This window comes from Mus musculus, chromosome 10 (genome assembly GCF_000001635.26).
Source record: "Mus musculus strain C57BL/6J chromosome 10, GRCm38.p6 C57BL/6J".
Taxonomy (NCBI): Eukaryota; Metazoa; Chordata; class Mammalia; order Rodentia; family Muridae; genus Mus; species Mus musculus.
This window is the reverse complement of record NC_000076.6, coordinates 49,417,410-49,439,367: the sequence shown is the minus strand read 5'-3', so window position 1 is coordinate 49,439,367 and position 21,958 is coordinate 49,417,410. Positions and strand designations below refer to the sequence as shown.

Sequence of the window (21,958 nt, the reverse complement as noted above, 5' to 3'; positions counted from 1 at the left end):
AAAGATTTAATTAGGTAAGAATAATTACATTAGTTTAATGGAATTTTTAATTGAAAATCTGGTGGCATTTTGTAACCTGGTATGCAGCTGTCTCTGAATCATTTATATCTTAAAATGAAGAGTTTTCCACATGGTATTTGAAAACATCTAAATAGTTTGGAATCCATACACAAATGTTTAAACCTATGTAGAAATTATGGCAAAACAAACACAGCACACAGGAGCTTCTGCTTCAGAACAGCACATTTAAATATTGTCAGAAGAAGTTACCATTACAATATTAACAGTAATTCTTAGAATTCAGAAGTGCCATATTGAAAAATGTTAATGATTCTAAGTTTAAACCTCATGCACTGTATTTTACTACTTATAAAATTCTAAAAGCTCTCTAAAATAACCTTATGTCTTGTTAAAGAATATTTTAAAGAATGAAAACTCCAAAATGTATAACCATAAAGAGTCAGGAAATGCCTTTCTCTTCTTTTTATCCTATATTACACATATGTATGGTGCATATAAATATATTTACATATCATTCATATATTATATACTTATGTATTAAATACTAATTATTATTCAACTAAGTAAAGTCATACTTTAGTCTGTATTTTACCAATTAATCAAAACAAGCTAGTCAACATAAACTGGATATTATTTCACTTGTAGTTTAAATAAGAAGGTGTTGGTTTAGAGAGAGTTGCTCAAATATGTGAATTCACAGGAGCACCAAATACTTGGATCAGTTGTTACCGGTCCTCAACAAGCACTACCATGCAGGCCTATACTTTTCACATGATTGTCAGAGCTTGCATAAATCTGAATTTTCTTTTTTTCTTTTTTTTAGTCATCAATTTGGCCATGAGACCTTATCTGTTTTATTATTCCCCTCTTTTTATTTTTATGTGTTCTTATATTGACTCTTGTCTCTTTTAACCCTTGTGGATACCAAGGTTGTTTTCAATGGTCATTTAAAAAATACTTTCTGGAATATATTTTAATTCCACATATTTGTAATACACAGTGTAATACAGAGATATCATTGCTTAGATGATACATCAAAGTGTGTGAGAGAAGGGAAAATACTGGAATGCTAGAATATCACTTTGATAGTAAAGAGTATATATTACTATCTCTCTTAGCATCAGGGGCTAGAAGGGTTTTAATGGACAAGATGTTCAACTGTGTTCAGAATAGAAAAGTTAAGAAACTGCAACACACAGATGAACAGATTTTGTTGTTGAGGACCGAATAGGAAAAAAAATTGTGTATAGATATGGAAGAAATAAAATAGCATTTCCTAATTTCCAAATGTTTATAAAATGTTGATATGAAAGATTGTTAAGTAAACACATGGCTATGGATATAATATGATCAACGTTCTTTAGTGCCTACCTCTATGTCTTTCCTGAAAATATGGATACCACCTGAAATTGTAAGATGAATAAACCCTTTCTAACCTAAATTGCTTTTCCAAAGGTTTTATCACAGCAAAAGAAATAAAACCAGAGCAGACACCTTAACTCAACCTAATTGATTCCCTGTCATTACAGTGAGTCACACTTGACCAGGGCTGCACTGCTGGTATGAAGTTATTTGCCCAACAGTGATGCTTAAGATTAGTATATAGTAATACATATTACTGTATATATTACTATATGCTACTATATATATTAATACATATATACATATACTTATATATGCTTATCAGGTAGAATAATAGTTTACTGTGTATCTTTATTCATAATTTCTAAATTTGAGAGAAAACCACAGGCTTTATGAATTTTTAAGCTATCATTTCAATTAATTATACCATCAGGGATATACTTCATTTTATAGAAATAAAGTTTCAATGACAATGCCCTTCTGTTCTTCTCTTTACACACTCTATTTTGTTCTCTTGAAGAGCATATCCCTATTTCCCATTTAGGCCTATCACATATGCAGAAAACTTGCAACATTGTACTTTTTAAACAGGCTCCTGTTTGGGATCCTGTCCACCTTGAAGAGATTACCAGTCTTCTGGCGATCACCAACACTATCTGACAACACCTGCTATACACCATGTGCCAAAAGCTATGCAAACTACTTTAATGTATTATTACCTCATGTAGCCCATGTGGGCCACACAGCTGCGGGTAAAGAACTCTTTTTCAGAGTGGGACAAAGAGCTGGCAGCAGAGCACACACAATGGCAGCTGCAGAGTTATTGGAGAATTGTTTCACAATTGGTTCCTGATTGGTTCTGAGGGCAGCTCTCATCATTCACCTCAGTTATCAGGCATCATGTACTAGCATCATGAAGGTCAGGGACCTGGCCATAGTGTGCAAGCTGAGAGTTTACCCTTTCTGTGTGCATCCTTCTGTTATCAGAGAATCCCATTTCAAATACTGCTGACTGTGCTGAGAAGAATCCGGTCCCAATACCCTTCTCTTTATCCATCAAAATTAATATCCATGTCTTCTAGTTGAAAAAAAGAAACACATACAATTACTTTTTAATTGCAACTATTGAATTTTTAAAGTAATTATTTTTTACCCATGATCAGTGGTTTGTAAAGGCTTTTAAAAATATTTTATTAAAAATTAGGAAACAAAGCAAAAGGTATTACTTTAAATTTTGATTATTTGTTTCAGTTAAGAGGCCAAGTCAACGAAAGAATCAGAATCTGTAGACTTATCTTCCATTTACTGGACCAAGCATCTTTTTGTACTGTGCATTATACCTCAGATGGAAGTTCAGAAATGAGCAAAATCTGAAACGTAGGAGTTCCAGAATGGATCTGCCACCTGCCAGCTTAGCTTCAGATCTCAGAGGGGACCTGCCTACACTCATTTAATGGAAAGATAAATGTGTTCACAGAACTGTTACTATAAATTCATTTGGAACTGGGACAGAGACTGCATTCAAATTCCTCCCAGGTTGGAGTTGCTGGCAGATTTGGTTCAAGGTACCTTTGGGAGGTCATGTATTCTAGAGAAGTGCCAGAGTGTGATCGTTATTCAGAGTTGCCCAAGACCTATTTCTTTTACTGCTAAAACAAATGTTTTGGCAGAACATATGTATTTATTCTTAGAAATGTGATTAAACACTTACTATATACAAGACAGCATATGTGTGGCACTACAATGTTAGTGTGGTGTGTGGTGAGTGTGGTCCAACAAGTAACTAAAAACAATTGAGTAATTCAAGTATATCCTATAGAACATTCATTACATTGTAAAATTTTAGTCCAAACCAAGAGCATTAATGTGAACACACACACACACACACACACACACATACACACACACACACACACACACACACACACACAGAGAGAGAGAGAGAGAGAGAGAGAGAGAGAGAGAGAGAGAGAGAGAGAGAGAGAGATTCTTATGAGATTATGTTTTAAGAATTATAAAAAATACTATGCCTCAGTTTTATTGATGTTGACATTCATTTATTTATTTGATACATGTTTTTATATACTGGCTGCCTTGGAACTTACCTTGTAGAACAGGCTGGCCTGGAACTTATAACAGTCGCCCTGCCTTTGCTTCTTGAGTGCTGTCATTAAAGGTATATGCCACCTGACCCTGACCTACTTTTTCTCAGTTAAACTTTAATAGGCATATTCCAAGACCATTACTTCTAGGACACAGTTTTATTTAAAAATGCCACAGCCACCAGGAGTAAAAATATTTTGATAAAGTTTGCTAAAAGGATTCTTTGGTATAATTTAGACCTTTTTTCTGTGTTTTCTTTCATGTATGTATGTATGTCAGAAGGTTTTTTTGTCTTAACTTCATCGTTAATAAAAAGCCAAATATGTGGTTTAATTTTGGGGGCAGATAACTATCTTAATGTGTTTATTTTCAGAACTTTAGAAAAAGATTTAATATGATTACAACCAGAATAAGAAAAACTTTTAGACCTGTCTGGAATTTGCTGCTTAGTGATTGGTCTTTCCATAAATAAAATCTGTCTATACAAATATCTTAGATGTTCAAAACATTTTTATTATATCTTATGTCAGGATATGTTTGAAATATGAGTGAATATTTAGAACATTATGCTTTTGAAACATTTGATGCAGAGTTGGATTTTATTAAAATGAGCAAAAGATAACTCAGAAGATAGAAACGATGTCCAGGAAGTAGGTTTTGGTTTTTCAGCAAAGAACCACCATTTATTGTCCTGGTGGTGAGTTCATACAGAATAGTTGAAGTTTTGAAATTTCATTGCTCGAGATCTAAGTGTTCCTTACCCCTCACTTTACCACTTGAAGAAAAAGAAAAATTGAAATGATCTCATATTGATGTACTTTGCAAGGGTATATTATGATCATTCCAAGACACTCATGTTAAAAGGTTATCTAAGGTGAATTACAATTTTTGGAACATATTGCACTTTTTCCTTTTTATTCTTGTCTCAACATTCCCAACTGCAATTTCTTTTCCATCTCCTCTTCTCAGTCCTCCCCCAACCTCCTTCCTCTCCAAGATCTACTCCTCCTCGGGTTCCCTTCGGGAGGAAGGGGAAGAGGCCTCCCAAAGATATTAACTAAACACAGCATAACAAGTTAAAATAAGACAAGATAAAAAAAAAAATTCAGCCGGGCATGGTGGCGCACGCCTTTAACCTCAGCACTCGGGAGGCAGAGGCAGGCAGATTTCTGAGTTCGAGGCCAGTCTGGTCTACAAAGTGAGTTCCAGGACAGTCAGGGCTATACAGAGAAAGCCTGTCTCAAGAAAACAAAAACAACAACAACAACAAAAAACAAACAAAACAAAAACAAAAACAAAAACCTCATATCAAAGCTGGATGAGGCAAATCAATAGAATAAGAAGGTCCCAAAAGAAGGCAATAGTGTCAGAGACAATACCACACCCACTGTTAGAAGTTCTGCAAGAATATCAACCTAGACAACCATGATTTGTATACACAGGACCTAGTTCAGACCCTACAGGGTGTATAATTACTGCTTCCATCTCTGTGATATCCCGTGAGCCCTGCTTGGTTGATTCTTTGGGCTGTGTTCTCATAGTGATTTGACCCATCTGCCTTTTCCCCTGCTTTTTTCTGCAGTTTCACTTGCTCTTCCTAGTGCTTATCCTACCATTAAGGATAATTTCTTAACTCTGATGAGAGTAGTTTTGTTCATAATAGCTAGAAAATGGAAACAACTTGGATATCTCCCAACAGAAGAATTGATAAAGGAAGTGCAGTATATTTATACAATGGAGTATTACTCAGATGTTAAAAACAAAGAGGTGGGGCTGGTGAGATGGCTCAGTGGGTAAGAGCACCCGACTGCTCTTCCAAAGGTCAGGAGTTCAAATCCCAGCAACCACATGGTGGCTCACAACCATCCCTAACGAGGTCTGACTCCCTCTTCTGGAGTGTCTGAGGACAGCTACAGTGTACTTACATATAATAAATAAATAAATTTAAAAAAAAACAAAAACAAAAAAAAAAAAAACAAAGAGGTGAAATTTCCAAGGAAATGAGTGTAACTTAAACAACAACAACAACAACAACAACAACAACAAACAAAACAAAACAAAACAAAACAAACAAAAAAAAAACCAACAAAGTTCTGAGTGAGGTTACCCAGACCCAGAAAACAAACATCCTGTTAACTCACTTATAAAAAGGATAGTAACAGTTAAGTAAAAGATAATCACACTACAATCCATAGACACAGGGAGGCTATGTAACAAGGAAGTACGGTAAAGGGGAGACACATGGATCTTCCCGGGAAGACAATCTAGAATAGATCATGTGAGTGAACGGTAATGGGTGAGAATGGGAAAAGGAGGGATGGGGCCGGAGGTGTGCAAGGGGAGCTCACTAAGAATGATGACTGAAATTGGGGGCATTCGCAGTGCAATGTAAAACTAGTACAGTGGAAACTATAGAATCTTCCAGATTGACTCTAGCAGAGTCTCCTAACGGTAGAGAATGCATGTCATGAACTGGCCAAATTCTATAACCAGACGAGGCTTCCAACGGTAGGACTGGGACATCAAACCAACCACAATGACTGGTTCAACTTGAGGCCCACGTCATGAGAGGAAGCCCAGGGTAATTCTGCATGCATAGCCAGAAACCAGAGGCTGTGTATCCCAGAGACTTGGCATAGAGCCAAACTGGGTAAAATATTCAAGGAAATAATTACTAATAATATTCTACTATGCTTATATACTGGTGCCTTGACCAATTGTCATATTGCACAATTTTAAAGGGTTGAAACACATATTTTGAATTAATAGATATTCTTTGTATTTTAGATAATTTTAATTGGCACTCAGTATACTTCCCATTCTAGTTGATAGGTGCTTGACATATCAGTGAATCACGGGCCTCTCCTCTGACCTATTGGGCTTAATATTTAACTTCATAATGTCTACTTCTGAAATAGAGTATTCTAAAGGTACTTCCTTCTTCTGGCACGAATCCAGTTCCTACAGTTGTTTTACTTTCAAATAAACATGACCACCATACATACTTGTACACATGTATGTGATTGTACTTAAATGTTCAGGGCACAAGTATTTCTGAGTTTTTCTAACTAAATCATTTGAATTTAGTAAGTAGTTTAGTAAGAAAGTAGTTTATATGCAATTGCATAATTTTAAAAATTATATTTTTTAAGTTGGAAGTACTCTTTAGGGTTGATATAACATATAATGAAAATCAAGTTAGAAACAAAATTATAATTAATTTCAATTCTATGTCAGAGGATAAATTTTAAAGAATAACAGAGTCATAAGTGTTTAGATTTCATCAGAACTCCCAAAATATAAATTATTGCTGGATCAAATCATGGCTCTATTTTTAACCTTTGTGACACTTTCTTCTGTGCTTCACAGTATCATACAAAGTTAAATGTCACCAACAGTGTGTAAGATCTTTATTTTCTCATTGTCTTTGCCAGAACCTTTTATAATTTATTTTGGAGAGTATCTGCTCTTACTGTAAATGATGACATGCCATTGTCACTCTGATTTCTATTCATCTGATAATTTAGGAAATTCCAAAATTTTGAGGTACCTATTGAGGGCACATCTAGATCTAAGTAGATATATAGTTCTTTTACAGATATCTACTAAGGTCTATCACCAAGCTTTAAACAGTGTTGCTATCTACCTCCTCCCCCCATCCCAGCACACACACACATACACACACACACACACACACACACACACACACATTCTTAAGTGTTTGAATGTACCCATACATTTCCTTTCAGATCCATAGCTGGCTATTCTCTTCTTCCTAGCTATAGGGCATTGTTTCCATTGCTGTAAGGAAGTGTTATTTTATTAGTTTTCTTCAATGAACAAAATTTTTTTTTAGTTTTATATAATTTCATTTATGCACTTTTACTTTTCTCTCTTTTAATGTTATTCATTTAAATGGATTTATCACTACTGTTTCTTTTAGTAGTTTAATGTAACCAGTGAGGGGAGGGCTTCTATTTTTACCTTATGAATGGCTATCCATATGTTAGCAACATTTAATGAAGTGTTTATAATTTCTTCATTGCCCATAGTTCTACCTTTGTCAAAAGTCAGTGAGAAAAGATACAACTAACTCTCTAGAGACTTGAGGCCCCAGGGAGTGGGGAGGTCTAGTGGGGTGGGAGATGTAGTGGGAACATCCTTTAGGAGACTGGCTGGAAGAGGGGGTATGGGATGAGGAGCAGTTGGAGACAGACAAAAGGGGGATGAAGACTGGACTGTAAAAAAGGATTAAAGAATAAAGTAAAATAATGAAACAAAAAGAGAAAAAACTGAGTTGACTGCAAATGTCTAGCTTTTCTCCTCTATTTCATCCCATTTGTGGGTATGGCTATTTTTTGATGTCATTGACATGCTATTTTTATAGTGCATGTTGTAATCAGCTTGTTTAAGACCTCTTACTGTATTCTTTTGACCCAATACTGTTTGGAAATTCAGGGTCTTTTATAGTTCCACACATATTTATAGTGTTTACTTGTTTCATTCTTTGAAGAAAGACATTGGTATTTTGATAGGGATTATCTTGATTCTATCATTCACTTTGTGTGTTATAGAAATTTTAGCAATATTAACTCTTCTAATCTATGAACCCAGGTGCGCTTCCATTCATTTGTGTCTTTATTAACATATTCCAGCAAGTGTATAGCTATATTGTAGACATTTATCCTGTTTACTTAAATATAATTGTATGCATTTTATTTTATTTTTGTGACTGTTTTAAGTAGGACTGCTTTGCTGAATCCTAACTCAGATAACTCAGTATTGGCATATTGCACTGCAATTTATTTTGATGTTGATTTTATACCCTGCTGCTCTGTGGAATTAGTTTATTAATTCTAATAGTATTTTAATGATATATAAGATTATGTCATATGTAAATAGTGACAATTTTCCTGTTTTCTTTCCAATTTAGATGCCATTTATTTCATTGTCTTACATAATTGCTCTGAGTATTACTTCTATTATCATCTTGGGTAAAACTGACAAAAGTGGACATCCTTATCTTGCTGCAGCTTAGGGCATCACTGTCAGTTTTCCAGCATTCAGTATGTTGTAAGCTGTTGTCCTGTTATAAATAAATAAACATTGCTACTTTCAACTCTGTTCATCCTAAGTAAATCATTTAGCATTTTGATCATAAATGATGTTAATTTTTATCACGTGTGAGTTTTGTTTCTGTTAAGACTACCATGGCTTTTGTCATTCCTCTGTTGGTGTGTTATAGAATGATATCCTGCTTATTGAACAGTGCACGTTCAACCATTCTCACAAATACTTGAAATACTAAAGCAAAGTCATCTAGATTATGTTGAAAAAAAAAAGTGTGTGTGTGTGTGTGTGTGTGTGTGTGTGTGTGTGTGTGTGTGTTATGTACATGATCATGCAGATGCATGCAGAGGCCAAAGGTAAATGCTGGTTATCCTTCTCCATGATGCTTCACCCCTTGAGTGACATAATGTAATTCTCTAAACTCATCTTTAATATTTTTAGTGTACTGTTTATACTAAAAAACTTGGATTACTAATATTTTCTTGAGGATTTATTTGTTTTTGTTCTTCAATCATCTTGGCTTACCACTGTTGTTGTGTATTGACTGTATTCTTTTTATATCTGGGTAGTTTTGACTTCAGAATAGGATTTTGGAAGTCTTTTCCATCTCTTTTTGAATTTGTGGTAAAATTTAGCAGTTGAAGATATTTTGTTCTGAGAATATTTGAATTATTATTCTTTTATCTTATTTCACAGTCAAGTCCTTATCACCCTCCTTGTCTGCCCTCTGACTGTTCCTCATCCCATACCTTCTCCCCTCCTCCAAGATAATGTTCCCACCCTCACCTCCTCCTTCACCCCACTAGACCTCCCTACTCCCTAGGACCACAAGTCATTCATTCAGTGGTTAGGTGTATCTTGTCTCACTGAGGCCAGACCAGGCAGTCCTCTGCTGTATGTGCTTGGGGGCCACAGATCAGCTGGTTGGTGGCTCATTGTCTAAGGTTAGTTGAGACTGTTGGTCTTTCTATGAGGTAGTCCTCTGACTCAGGTTCTTCCAGCCTTGCCCTAATTAGAACACATGGGTCCCCAGCTTCTGTCCTTTGGTTGCGTGTAAGTATCTGCATCTGACTCTTTCAGCTGCTTATTGGGACTTTGGGAGGACCACTATACTATGCTCCTGTATGTAAGCATACCATAGAATCAGTAACAGTGTCAAAACTTGGAGCCTCTCCTTGAGCTGTCTCTGAATTTGGGCCTGTCACTGGACCTCCTTTCCCTCAGGCTCTTCTCCATTTTTGTCCCAGAAGATCTTTTAGACAGAAATAATTCTTGGTAAGAGTTTTTGACCATGGGATGACAACCCCATAATTCTACTTGATGTCTTTTTACTGAAAATTGATTCTACATGTTTCCTCTTCCCTCTGTAGGGCATTTCATCTAAAGTCCCTCCTTTTGAGTCCTGAGAGTCTCTCTCCTCCCAGGTCTTTGGTACATCCTAGATGCCCCCCCCCCCACTTTACCTCCTGAGGTTTCCTGTTTTATTCTTTCTGCCTCAGACCTTTACTCCTGACCACCCCCAATACCTGATTATGTTCCCCCTTTTCCCCTCCACCTATCCTGTCCCACCCAGTTCTCTCCCTCCCTCTGCCTCCTGTGATTGCTTTCTTCTCCCTCCCAAGTGTGACTGAGACATCTTTACTTGGGCCTTTCACATTGTTAATCTTCTTGAGATCTATGGATTGTATCTTGCATATCCACTTATTAGTGAGTACATATCATGCATGTCCTTTTGGATCTGAGTTACTTCATTCAGAATATTTTCTAGTTCTATCCATTTGCCTACAAAACTCATGATGTTCTCATTCTTGATACCTGAGTAGTATTCTGTTGTTAAAACGAACCAACATAAGTTCATATGGTGACAAAACAGTCATCTTTCCAGTTCCTTTGTTTCAGTACTCTCAAGATGCCCAAGCCTAAGTTACCATCTTGATCAGCCATCTTATTTCTGTGGTGTCAGTAAAGCTTTGGTTTTACTTAAGCCTCCACTGTCTCTTTTATAATTATTCAACATAAAGGCTTCTTAGTTTTATTTTTTTGAAATCTTTTCTTTTTAGTGTATTATAAATCAGTTTCTAATTAGACCATTTTTTTTGTTTTTGACTAGAAAATGACAAATATGACCAACACAATATTAGTTCCAATGGGATTTGCTCAGGCATCTATTTCAATATTTCCAGGAGATGAGTAGTATTAAAAAATGGATATTTGATAAGGAACAATGAAATGAGGAATGAATAAGAGCTAAACTAATTACTTATCTATTCTACTTACTAATATGTTCCTTATTTTTAAGTATAGAAGGCAGTGGGAAAGGAGGTCAAAATATATATATGATATGTTATGATTATATATGATATATATGTCATATATAGATATATAATGTCATCTATATATCTTTCTATCATACCTATCTATTATCTATCTATCTATCTATCTATCTATCTATCTATCTATCTATCTATCATCTACCTAAATATTTATCTAATCTACACATTCCTGGTGAAGTTTCTGTCTATTTCTAGGTATGATTAATATTTTTTTCTAATTTTGTTACTATAAACTGGTCTAAAGAGGTTGTTATTGGTGCCATTTCTTAAGGGGTTTGATCTGGTCCTCATTAACTGGTCAGTTCTGCTCTAGACCATAGCTTTGCTATCACAGACAGTTCTCATTTAGGAAGCAGTTGGAGCTGTAAGACTCTCATCTAATCCAAGGTGATTGGAGCTAATGAAAATAGTTCTTTTTCTACTTTTACAAAATTTTTGACAAAAGAATTTTTTTTTCACCATCACCTCCACATTTCACTGGATTTTATCCTTTGGAGGTTACTGTGCCCCTCAGTGGAGGCAGGCAGGTGATGCTTTAGTCTTTTTTTTTTTAATATTTTTTATTGCATATTTTCCTCAATTACATTTCCAATGCTATCCCAAAAGTCCCCCATACCCTCCCCCCCCCACTTCGCTACCCACCCATTCGCATTTTTTTTTTGCCCTGGCGTTCCCCTGTACTGGGGCATATACAGTTTGCATGTCCAATGGGCCTCTTTTTACAGTGATGGGCAACTAGGCCATCTTTTGATACATATGCAGCTAGAGTCAAGAGCTCCAGGGCTGGTTAGTTCATAATGTTGTTCAACCTATTGCAGATCCCTTTAGCTTCTTGGGTACTTTCTCTAGCTCCTCCATTGGGAACCCTGTGATCCATCCAACAGCTGACTGTGAGCATCCACTTCTGTGTTTTCTAGGCCCAGGCATAGTCTCACAAGAGACAGCTACATCTGGGTACTTTCAACAAAATCTTGCTAGTGTATGCAATGGTGTCAGCATTTGGAAGCTGATTATGGGGTGGATCCCTGGATATGGCAGTCTCTAGATGGTCCATCCTTTCGTCTCAGCTCCAAACTTTGTCTCTGTAACTCCTTCCATGGGTGTTTTGTTCCCAATTCTAAGGAGGGGCATAGTGTCCACACTTCAGTCTTCATTCTTTTTGAGTTTCATGTGTTTAGCAAATTGTATCTTATATCTTGGGTATCCTAGGTTTTGGGCTAATATCCACTTATCAGTGAGTACATATTGTGTGAGTTCCTTTGTGAATGTGTTACCTCACTCAGGATGATGCCCTCCAGGTCCATCCATTTGCCTAGGAATTTCATAAATTCATTCTTTTTAATAGCTGAGTAGTACTCCATTCTGTAAATGTACCACATTTTTTTGTATCCATTCCTCTGTTGAGGGGCATCTGGGTTCTTTCCAGCTTCTGGCTATTATAAATAAGGCTGCTATGAACATAGTGGAGCATGTGTCCTTCTTACTGGTTAGGACATCTTTTGGATATATGCCCAGGAGAGGTATTGCTGGATCCTCCGGTAGTACTATGTCCAATTTTCTGAGGAACTGCCAGACTGATTTCCAGAGTGGTTGTACAAGCCTACAATCCCACCAACAATGGAGGAGTATTCCTCTTTCTCCACATCCTTGCCAGCATCTGCTGTCACCTGAATTTTTGATCTTAGCCATTCTGACTGGTGTGAGGTGGAATCTCAGGGTTGTTTTGATTTGCATTTCCCTGATGATTAAGGATGTTGAACATTTTTTCAGGTGCTTCTCTGCCATTCGGTATTCCTAGGTGAGAATTCTTTGTTCAGTTCTGAGCCCCATTTTTTAATGGGGTTATTTGATTTTCTGAAGTCCACCTTCTTGAGTTCTTTATAGATGTTGAATATTAGTCCCCTATCTGATTTAGGATAGGTAAAGATCCTTTCCCAATTTGTTGGTGGTCTTTTTGTCTTATTGACGGTGTCTTTTGCCTTGCAGAAGCTTTGGAGTTTCATGAGGTCCCATTTGTCAATTCTCGATCTTACAGCACAAGCCATTGCTGTTCTATTCAGGAATTTTTCCCATGTGCCCATATCTTCAAGGCTTTTCCCCACTTTCTCCTCTATAAGTTTCAGTGTCTCTGGTTTTATGTGAATTCCTTGATCCACTTAGATTTGACCTTAGTACAAGGAGATAGGTATGGATCGATTCGCATTCTTCTACATGATAACAACCAGTTGTGCCAGCACCATTTGTTGAAATTGCTGTCTTTCTTCCACTGGATGGTTTTAGCTCCCTTGTCGAAGATCAAGTGACCATAGGTGTGTGGGTTCATTTCTGGGTCTTCAATTCTATTCCATTGGTCTACTTGTCTGTCAGTATACCAGTACCATGCAGTTTTTATCACTATTGCTCTGTAGTAAAGCTTTAGGTCAGGCATGGTGATTCCACCAGAGGTTCTTTTATCCCTGAGAAGAGTTTTTGCTATCCTAGGTTTTTTGTTATTCCAAATGAATTTGCAGATTGCTCTTTCTGATTCATTGAAGAATTGAGTTGGAATTTTGATGGGGATTGCATTGAATCTGTAGATTGCTTTTGGCAAGATAGACATTTTTACAATGTTGATCCTGCAGATAACAGGTACCAAAGTAAAATCAGGATCAAGTTAACGATCTAAACAGTCCCATATCCCCTAAAGAAATAGAAGCATTTATTAATAGTCTCTCAGCCAAAAAAAGCCCAGGACCAGACGGATTTAGTGCAGAGTTCTATCAGACCTTCAAAGAAGATCTAATTCCAGTTCTGCACAAACTGTTTCACAAAATAGAAGTAGAAGGTAATCTACCCAACTCATTTTATGAAGCCACAATTACTCTGATACCTAAACCACATTTCTGTTATCCAACAAATATAGAGAACTTCAGACCAATATCCCTTATGAATATCAATGCAAAAATTCTCAATAAAGTTCTTGCTAACTGAATCCAAGAACACATCAACACAATCATCCATCCTGACCAAGTAGGTTTCATCCCAGGGATGCAGGGATGGTTCAATATATGGAAATCCACCAACGTAATCCAGTATATAAACAAACTCAAAGACAAAAACCACATGGTCATCTCGTTAGATGCAGAAAAAGCATTTGACAAGATCCAACACCCATTCATGATAAAGTCTTGGAAAGATCAGGAATTCAAGGCCCATACCTAAACACGATAAAAGCAATCTACAGCAAACCAGTAGCCACCATTAAAGTAAATGGAGAGAAGCTGGAAGCAATCCCATTAAAATCAGGGACTAGACAAGGCTGCCCACTTTCTCCCTACCTCTTCAACATAGTACTTAAAGTATTAGCCAGAGCAATTCGACAACAAAAGGAGATCAAGGGGATACAAATTGGAAAAGAGGAAGTCAAAATATCACTTTTTGCAGATGATATGATAGTATATATAAGTGACCCTAAAAATTCCACCAGAGAACTCCTAAACCTGATAAACAGCTTCGGTGAAGTAGCTGGATATAAAATTAACTCAAACAAGTCAATGACCTTTCTCTACACAAGGAATAAACAGGCTGAGAAAGAAACTAGGGAAACAACACCCTTCTCAATAGTCACAAATAATATAAAATATCTCGGCGTGACTCTAACTAAGGAAGTGAAAGATCTGTATGATAAAAACCTCAAGTCTCTGAAGAAAGAAATTAAAGAAGATCTCAGAAGATGGAAAGATCTCCCATGCTCATGGATTGGCAGGACAAAAGCAACTTAAGAAAGGAAGATTATCTTCTAGCTAATGGTCATAAAATCTTGAGGCTAAAGAGGTAACAGAAATATGACAACTGTTTCTGTGTCTGCAGTCAGTATGCAAGAGAGAGAATGATGGTCCTCTCTTATCTTTTATTTAAATTCAGCTCAGTGTGCTAGCCTGTGAGATATTCCCACCAAGGCAATAGCAGGGTTGTACTGAGTTAGGAGAGAAAGGTCATATGGGTCAACTGTTCTAAAAGAGCTATGGTAATATGGTCACAATGCCTTATCTCAGAGAACCACAGAATATAGAGGAAATTGTGTTTTCTCTAACATTTCTTGTCCCATTATTTTCTGCATGCTGTGCTTTTATGAACATGTATGTCCTTTCTCTGTCTTCCAGACTGATGCTGCTCTGATGTATGATGCAGTGCATGTTGTGTCTGTAGCTGTCCAACAGTAATCAGATTATGTTTACTTTCACAGTTAGAAATGTCCTCCTCCCTTACAAAATGCCCCAAGGCCTACCTCCTAGGAGACTTAATGTATAGCCATGTTGACAATATTGACCATTACATCAGGAAATCGAGTTTGAATTTAGGAAAATTTGATACTGTAAGGTGTTTTTCTGTGATGATGCTGTGAAACTAGCCTGCCAGTAATACACTAAAGCTTTCACTTTTGTCTGCCTTTCTCAGCAGGTGTATGGTCTAAGATTTCATGATGTTTTAGAAAAGATGCAATTTTCAAACTTGGTAATGACTCCTAGGGTCAGAATTGCCTTATATGTGATAAATTCATCAGATGTTAACTTAGATCCAACCAAACAGTATAATTGTCAAGGTCATATTTGGTATGCTGTATCAAATTCATTCTTCTAGTTACTACCATGCCACTATTGTGGTATGCAAAATTAACCATTTGTTATTTATAAGACAAAGTTTGTTGATATGAATTTATATTTCTCAAAGACTTAAAAATGTCAAAATGATTGCTCCTCTGCTCTGATATTGCAGTGTGCTGTTTAGCCATATTATTTTTCCTATAGTAATACTCTTAGGATCCTTCTGAACCAAAAAATAGTCTCCTCATTTTGTCTTGTATTGTGGCACACAATATGATCTACGGGGTTCCTATTCAGTTTGGAATTCATTTCACAGCCCACTAATTGTGTGAATGGGAAAAGGAAATAGATGCTTTTATTCTAAAGCATGCCAAACAGATGGCTCAAAGTTCACTGCTACTATCCCTGCAAGTGTGTCCCTCTCCTGTAGGTATGAGATCTGGTATAGATCCCAAACATGTAATGAGAGAGTCCTGTTAAGAGAATGATTGATAGTCACTGAACCTCTTGTTTGTTGAGTTTTATAGGCATTATTTTTCATCATTGACTCACAAAGTGGCAGGTCACTTGATCAGGTGCTGAAAAGTAAAATTCATATTCATTTTACTTACAAAACCAAATGAACTTTTATTGATATGGAAATTTTGAGTGAAGAAAACATCATAAGAGATTAAGCTTAGGTTCTTGAAAAGGGATTAACACATATACTGAGATTCAGGCTGTGGGATGATGCATCATGACTGAGAATGGATATTTGAAAATAGACTGAAGACAAGATCTGGGCTTATATGTTAAGCTTTTAAAAGTAACTCTCTTTTAAAAATCTCTTTTCTTCCTTCTGCACAGGAGAACTGTTTACTTCTATAAATAATATGTGAGATATATAATCATTCTAAATGTCACAATTTCATCTAACATACTTGTGTGTGTGTGGTGAGACAGAGTAAGATAGACCAAGATAAAGTGAGAAGACCAATAAAGTGTCTTTATATATTTCCAGCTAAAAAGGCAATAGCAGGGTCGTACTGAGTTAGGAGAGAAAGGTCATATGGGTCAACTGTTCTAAAAGAGCTGTGGTAATATGGTCACAATGCCTTATCTCAGAGAACCACAGAATATAGAGGAAATTGTGTTTTCTCTAACATTTCTCTAACATTTCTTGTCCCATTATTTTCTGCATGCTGTGCTTTTATGAACATGTATGTCCTTTCTCTGTCTTCCAGACTGATGCTGCTCTGATGTATGATGCAGTGCACGTTGTGTCTGTAGCTGTCCAACAGTTTCCCCAGATGACAGTCAGCTCCTTGCAATGCAATCGACACAAACCCTGGCGCTTTGGGACTCGCTTCATGAGCCTAATTAAAGAGGTAAGTCGAGAAAAGACTGAATAAGGACAGTGCAGTTCTGCTAGCACACAATTTTATTTTTTAACTGAAACTTGGTTTCTTGATAGATTCTTCTTTCATATAATATATGCTAACTACAGTTCTCCTTCCCTTCACTCCTCCCTACTCCCCCCAAATCTCCTTTCACAAACTCGCATCCCCTCAATTTCTTCCTAAAAAAAAAATGCAAGCTTTCAGAGATAACAACCAAACAGGACAAACCAAATACAAAGAGACAACTAAGTAAGAAGTATTATTTTAGTCGTAAATAAGTTCAATATCCATCAACATGTCTCTGATGACCTAAACAAATGCAGCCTATGACCCATTAAGAGCCTGATTGATATTAGACTTATTTTAGAAAAATTGTTTTTCTGACTTTTTATTTAAGTAGAGATGTAGATTATAAAAATTATTAGATTTTAGTCAATAAACTGAAATGTGGTTTTAATTTGAGCATCATTTAGGCTACAATAAATTTAAAATTAATATGTGTGACAGAGCTATTTTATCAATAAAACTATATGAAACAACCTGTACAATTGTTCAACTTATATTACATATTAAAAATGAATGTAAAAGGGCCAGGATGTAGTTTAGTGGCAGACTGCTTGCTGAGTGTATACGAGGGCCAAGTTTAATTCCTATCACTTTGAAACGCGAAAATAAAAATAATGTATGGATTCACAAAGTACAAAATTTACCTCACAATGGGTAATCGAGTAATGCTTATGACAATATATTGTCTCTTTTGATTTTGACCAAGCCTGAAGTAGGAAAAACAAGTGGAAAATTACTCACTCACGCATATGTGCACACACATTTTTTTCTTTTGCAATTTTCTCTTCCTCCTAAGAAGGGAAATCCTTTGTTTGCTTAACACATTCCTCTTAAATAAAAGTTTACATGGTCCATTGTCTTAGCTATTAAAACAATGTCAGGCATTGGTACACTTAAGAATTTTCACCATTGCCTTAAGCTTAACCATCTATTTTATCATGGAATAAAAAATGCAAATAGGATCATGAATACGAATCTCACAATATTGTTAAAGTTTCCATGCATTTTCATTCTCTAATGTTTATCAAACTCAGGGGTTCTGATGTTCCCTGAAGAACATGATCTTTATTAGTTTCTTTACAGTCTATATTAACTTCTTGTTTAAAACACTCAGCACTCTTAGAGCTCTGTACATAGATCACAAGTCTCTAGTGAAAGAATTGATTTTTCTGAACTCAGCATTTGAGCATTATGACTGTGATGTGTGTCAGCAAGCCCTGAAAGAAACAGCTATATGACATTCCCCACTGTATTTATTGTGGGGTGTAATTGAGAGCTTTGTCCACTAAATCACGGTATTCCTCTTAAGAGGACCAACAAGAGAAATTTTTCAGTTTTCCATACCAAGAGAGGCTGTTTATCACGAGCAGCTTGTATGATTCCAAAATATGAACCCTGATATTATAATACCATCATTTTTTTTCCTTTCTGCTTTGGTTGCTAGGAAGTTTAAACTTGAGTATGTTAGAGAATTTTTATTGCTTGCCTGCTTTGGGCTCTTAGGTTTTTACAGGTCTCTCCCTAGTTTCCTTTTGCTGTTCTGTATATATATAATCTGATGGTTTCTGATTCTTTTATCTGTTGTTATATTATTTTAAACTTTTAACTTATCATCTGAACATCTTTTTCTTTTGAAGAAATTGGATCAATTGTTTTCTAAAGCAGTTATTATATGTTTAAATGTCTTGGATACATATTGTAATATGACACAGATCATAACCATGTTTTCTATTTCATTTGTAATTTAATAGTTGAAAACCATTTAAAAGGCCTGCACACTAGTATCAAAGAGGCAAACAGGATGACTAAAAACTAGTGTAGAAATGATATTCATTTGCATTTGCTATTAAATTATTAACCTTAAACTTTTAAGAATTGTATTTTTAGGCTACTGGTATACAATATTTCAAATGCATACATGTGCTGCAGCAATCAAAACTTTCAAGTAATTATTATTCCAAGCTACTTCCAGCTGCCATTTAGTGGGAAATATACACATTTTGCTAAATACCAGACAAAATAGGAAAATATTTTTATTTAAAATAAGTGTACCCACTTACTCACCTTGGAGGGATTATATTCTACCTCACATTTCATTGAGAATATCTTTTCTAGACATTATAACTGATATAATATAATTATAAAATATTTTTCTTTTCCTTTTCAGGGAATATAACATTGTTTATATTAAGGGAAGATTGTTAGCTGAAGAAGTATAATAGACTCTTGTGGGTTCCATGTTTTTCACAATATTAAGTTTATTACTGTCATGAATTTAGAGAATCAATTATAATTTTGAATAATACTGAGTGATATATTCAATAGATCATATACAATACCTTAGTATTTTTCTTTGTTAATTAAATTTCAGTATATAAACCAAAATCATTTAATATATCTAAAGAAAAACATAGAAACATACACTGATAATATAAGCTAAACATTTTATTCAAGTTGGGAAGTTTTTGAAGAGAAAATTAAACCCTTCACATTTCAAGACAAAATACACTTAAAATATGATTCCATATAATTTATGAGAAGTAAAGAAAATAGCTTTGTTTCCTAGTAATCATGGAAAATATTTCTTGTTAATTATGAGTATTTGTCTTTTGTTTTGCTTTGTTTTGCTTTATTTTGTTTTGCTTTGTTTTGTTTTGTTTTGTTTTGTTCTCCAGGCTCATTGGGAAGGTCTTACAGGCAGAATTACATTTAACAAAACCAATGGATTGCGAACAGATTTTGATTTGGATGTGATCAGTCTCAAGGAAGAAGGTCTGGAGAAGGTATGTGAACTCTTCTTTTTCAATATTTAATCATCCTATGAAACTTTTTTGTTAGATATTTTCTTCATTTACATTTCGAATTCTATCCTGAAAGTCCCCTATACTCTCCCCCTACCCTGCTCCCCAACCCACCCACTTCTGCTTCCTGGCCCCAGCATTCCCTTGTACTGGGGCATATGATCTTCACAAGTCCTCCCATTGATAGCTGACTAGGCCATCCTCTGCTACATATGCAACTAGAGACACAAGCTCATGAGGTACTTGTTAGTTCATATTGTTGATAAAAATAAGACATCTTTGTTAAAGTCACATTTTATGTTAAAAATTTATTAAGTGGTTTCCCTATAATTCATCAATATATTAGTCCAATATCTGAAAACTAAGATTGAAGACTAAGCATATTTAGTTTTTAAAAAAATTATTCATTTCATTTTTGTGTATATGACTAAAATGCTGTATATAAAGCTTAATAGAACATTATTGGGGAATTTTGATAGGTTATAATGCAAAGGTAAATATGAATATAGAGTTCTTTCTGACTTATGAGCTCTCAGAGAGAAACATGGAATCTAATAGGAACTGAGAAGGGATATCTGACTGCTCTCTGTGTATGTTCTAAGAAGTTCCGTGAGGCTTTAAAATACTCTAATTCAATTGCAGAAGAAATATCTAGACAGTATAATCTACTCACAGCTTTTATCAAGATTCTGAGCATGAGAGAGAGGTAGTAAAATGTAGTGATACAGACAACAAAGCATTGAGAGGTGGGTCTTCTTAGTATTTGGGAACTGTCATAATTTATCATGATTCCCCAATGCTGGATATGGACTTGTAGAATTGGATGTTTTCTCACACTAGGGTTCTGTCTTGCTTTGGTCCATTTTTCTTTACAATGTTTCCATTTCTCTCTTTTGAAATGATTTTCCTTTTTATGATTATATATTAGAACTATGCAGCTTGTTTGTTATTTTATAGGTACATATGGTTAAAAGATTGGCTTGAATTTCAGAAAAACAGCATCATGAACTGTATTGGAACTGTTTGAGATTATGTAGAGTTTAGAGATTAATTGAATTGTTTGTTTTCTTTTAAGACAGATCTCATATATGGCAAACTGGCCTCAATCACCACTATGTAACAGAGAAAGACACTGATCTTCTGATCTTACTGCCTTCTTCTGAGTTCTTAAAAGCATGTATTATCATGCTAAACTTATGTTGTTCTATAGACCATATATGAAGCTTTCTTTTTTCATGTTAGTCAGTCAATTCCCGAATGAGGCCTATCTCTAATCCCAAACACATTTTTTGTTTTGAGATTCTCAATGTAAACTTGTGATGTTGGCTGTCAGTTTGACAGGGCTTGGGGTTACCTTTGGGGTGGGAAACTCTAAGAATGACGTTTAGGATATTTTCTGGAAGGTTTTGATAAGAGAGTCACTATAAAAGTAGGCATAACTATACACTGGGCTTCATTCCCACCCTGAGTCAAAGAGGAGAAAGTGAGCTGAAATATGACCATTCTCTTTGCATCCTGACTGGATTCAATGAGACTAGATATCTCATTTTCCTATTGCCCAATTTTCCCACTATGATGAACTGTACCTCAAACTGTGAGCCAACCTTAAACATTGATTTGAGCAAAGTAATTAATACATTTTGATAACTTCTGAAACATGAGTCTGGTTAGAATATTTGGTTGGAAAAATAAACCCGCATTTATTAGGTTTACAATTATATAATCCAGAAATAACAAATAAATTCTCATTAAAGAGAAAGAGAAGTGTAATATCATCAGGGTACTGGGCTGCCGCAGACACTTTTTTTACCTGTCTGTGTAGAACAGGTCTCTGGTAGCAGGTGGACAAGGGGTTGGCGAATGAATGGCAAACAGAATCAACAGGAGAGATTGTGGAGAATATGAATATAATTTTTCAAGTTGAGCATCATACTTTTTATACAGAAGAGCTACAAGAAACCAGGCAAGATACATCCGCTGACTTACAGTGACACAATACAAAAGGAATATATACATCAAAAGAAGTCAGGGATCAGGCAGCTGCCACTAAGAAGGGAGCCAGGTATAATGCTAGTCTATTGTTAAGCCCACCACCAGGGGTTCTTAGTAAATGCCTGATTATGCTGTTTCTTTAGGCCTACTGAAGAAACCTGTCTCAGGGTGGTTCCCTAACTCTTTCATGGTAAACCCTCCTATTCACTAGGCCATTGTGAATTCCCTTGTCTGGGTAAGACTGGCTA

The 21,958-nt window shown here is 35.7% G+C and overlaps 1 protein-coding gene across 15 annotated transcripts in view; it reads left to right on the top strand.

The window, feature by feature from the left end:
* Grik2 (glutamate receptor, ionotropic, kainate 2 (beta 2)) overlaps positions 1-21,958 on the top strand; it is a 696,482-nt gene that overhangs the window by 350,794 nt on the left and 323,730 nt on the right. For all 15 annotated transcript variants that reach the window (XR_001779464.2, XR_003948597.1, XR_001779465.2 and 12 more), the window contains 2 exons: positions 16,696-16,839; positions 19,593-19,700. Coding sequence is in view for 12 of the 15 variants with exons in the window: in NM_001111268.3 (NP_001104738.2) it covers positions 16,696-16,839; positions 19,593-19,700 (252 nt within the window). In the remaining 3 variants the exon portion in view is untranslated. The remainder of the gene's footprint in view (positions 1-16,695; positions 16,840-19,592; positions 19,701-21,958) is intronic.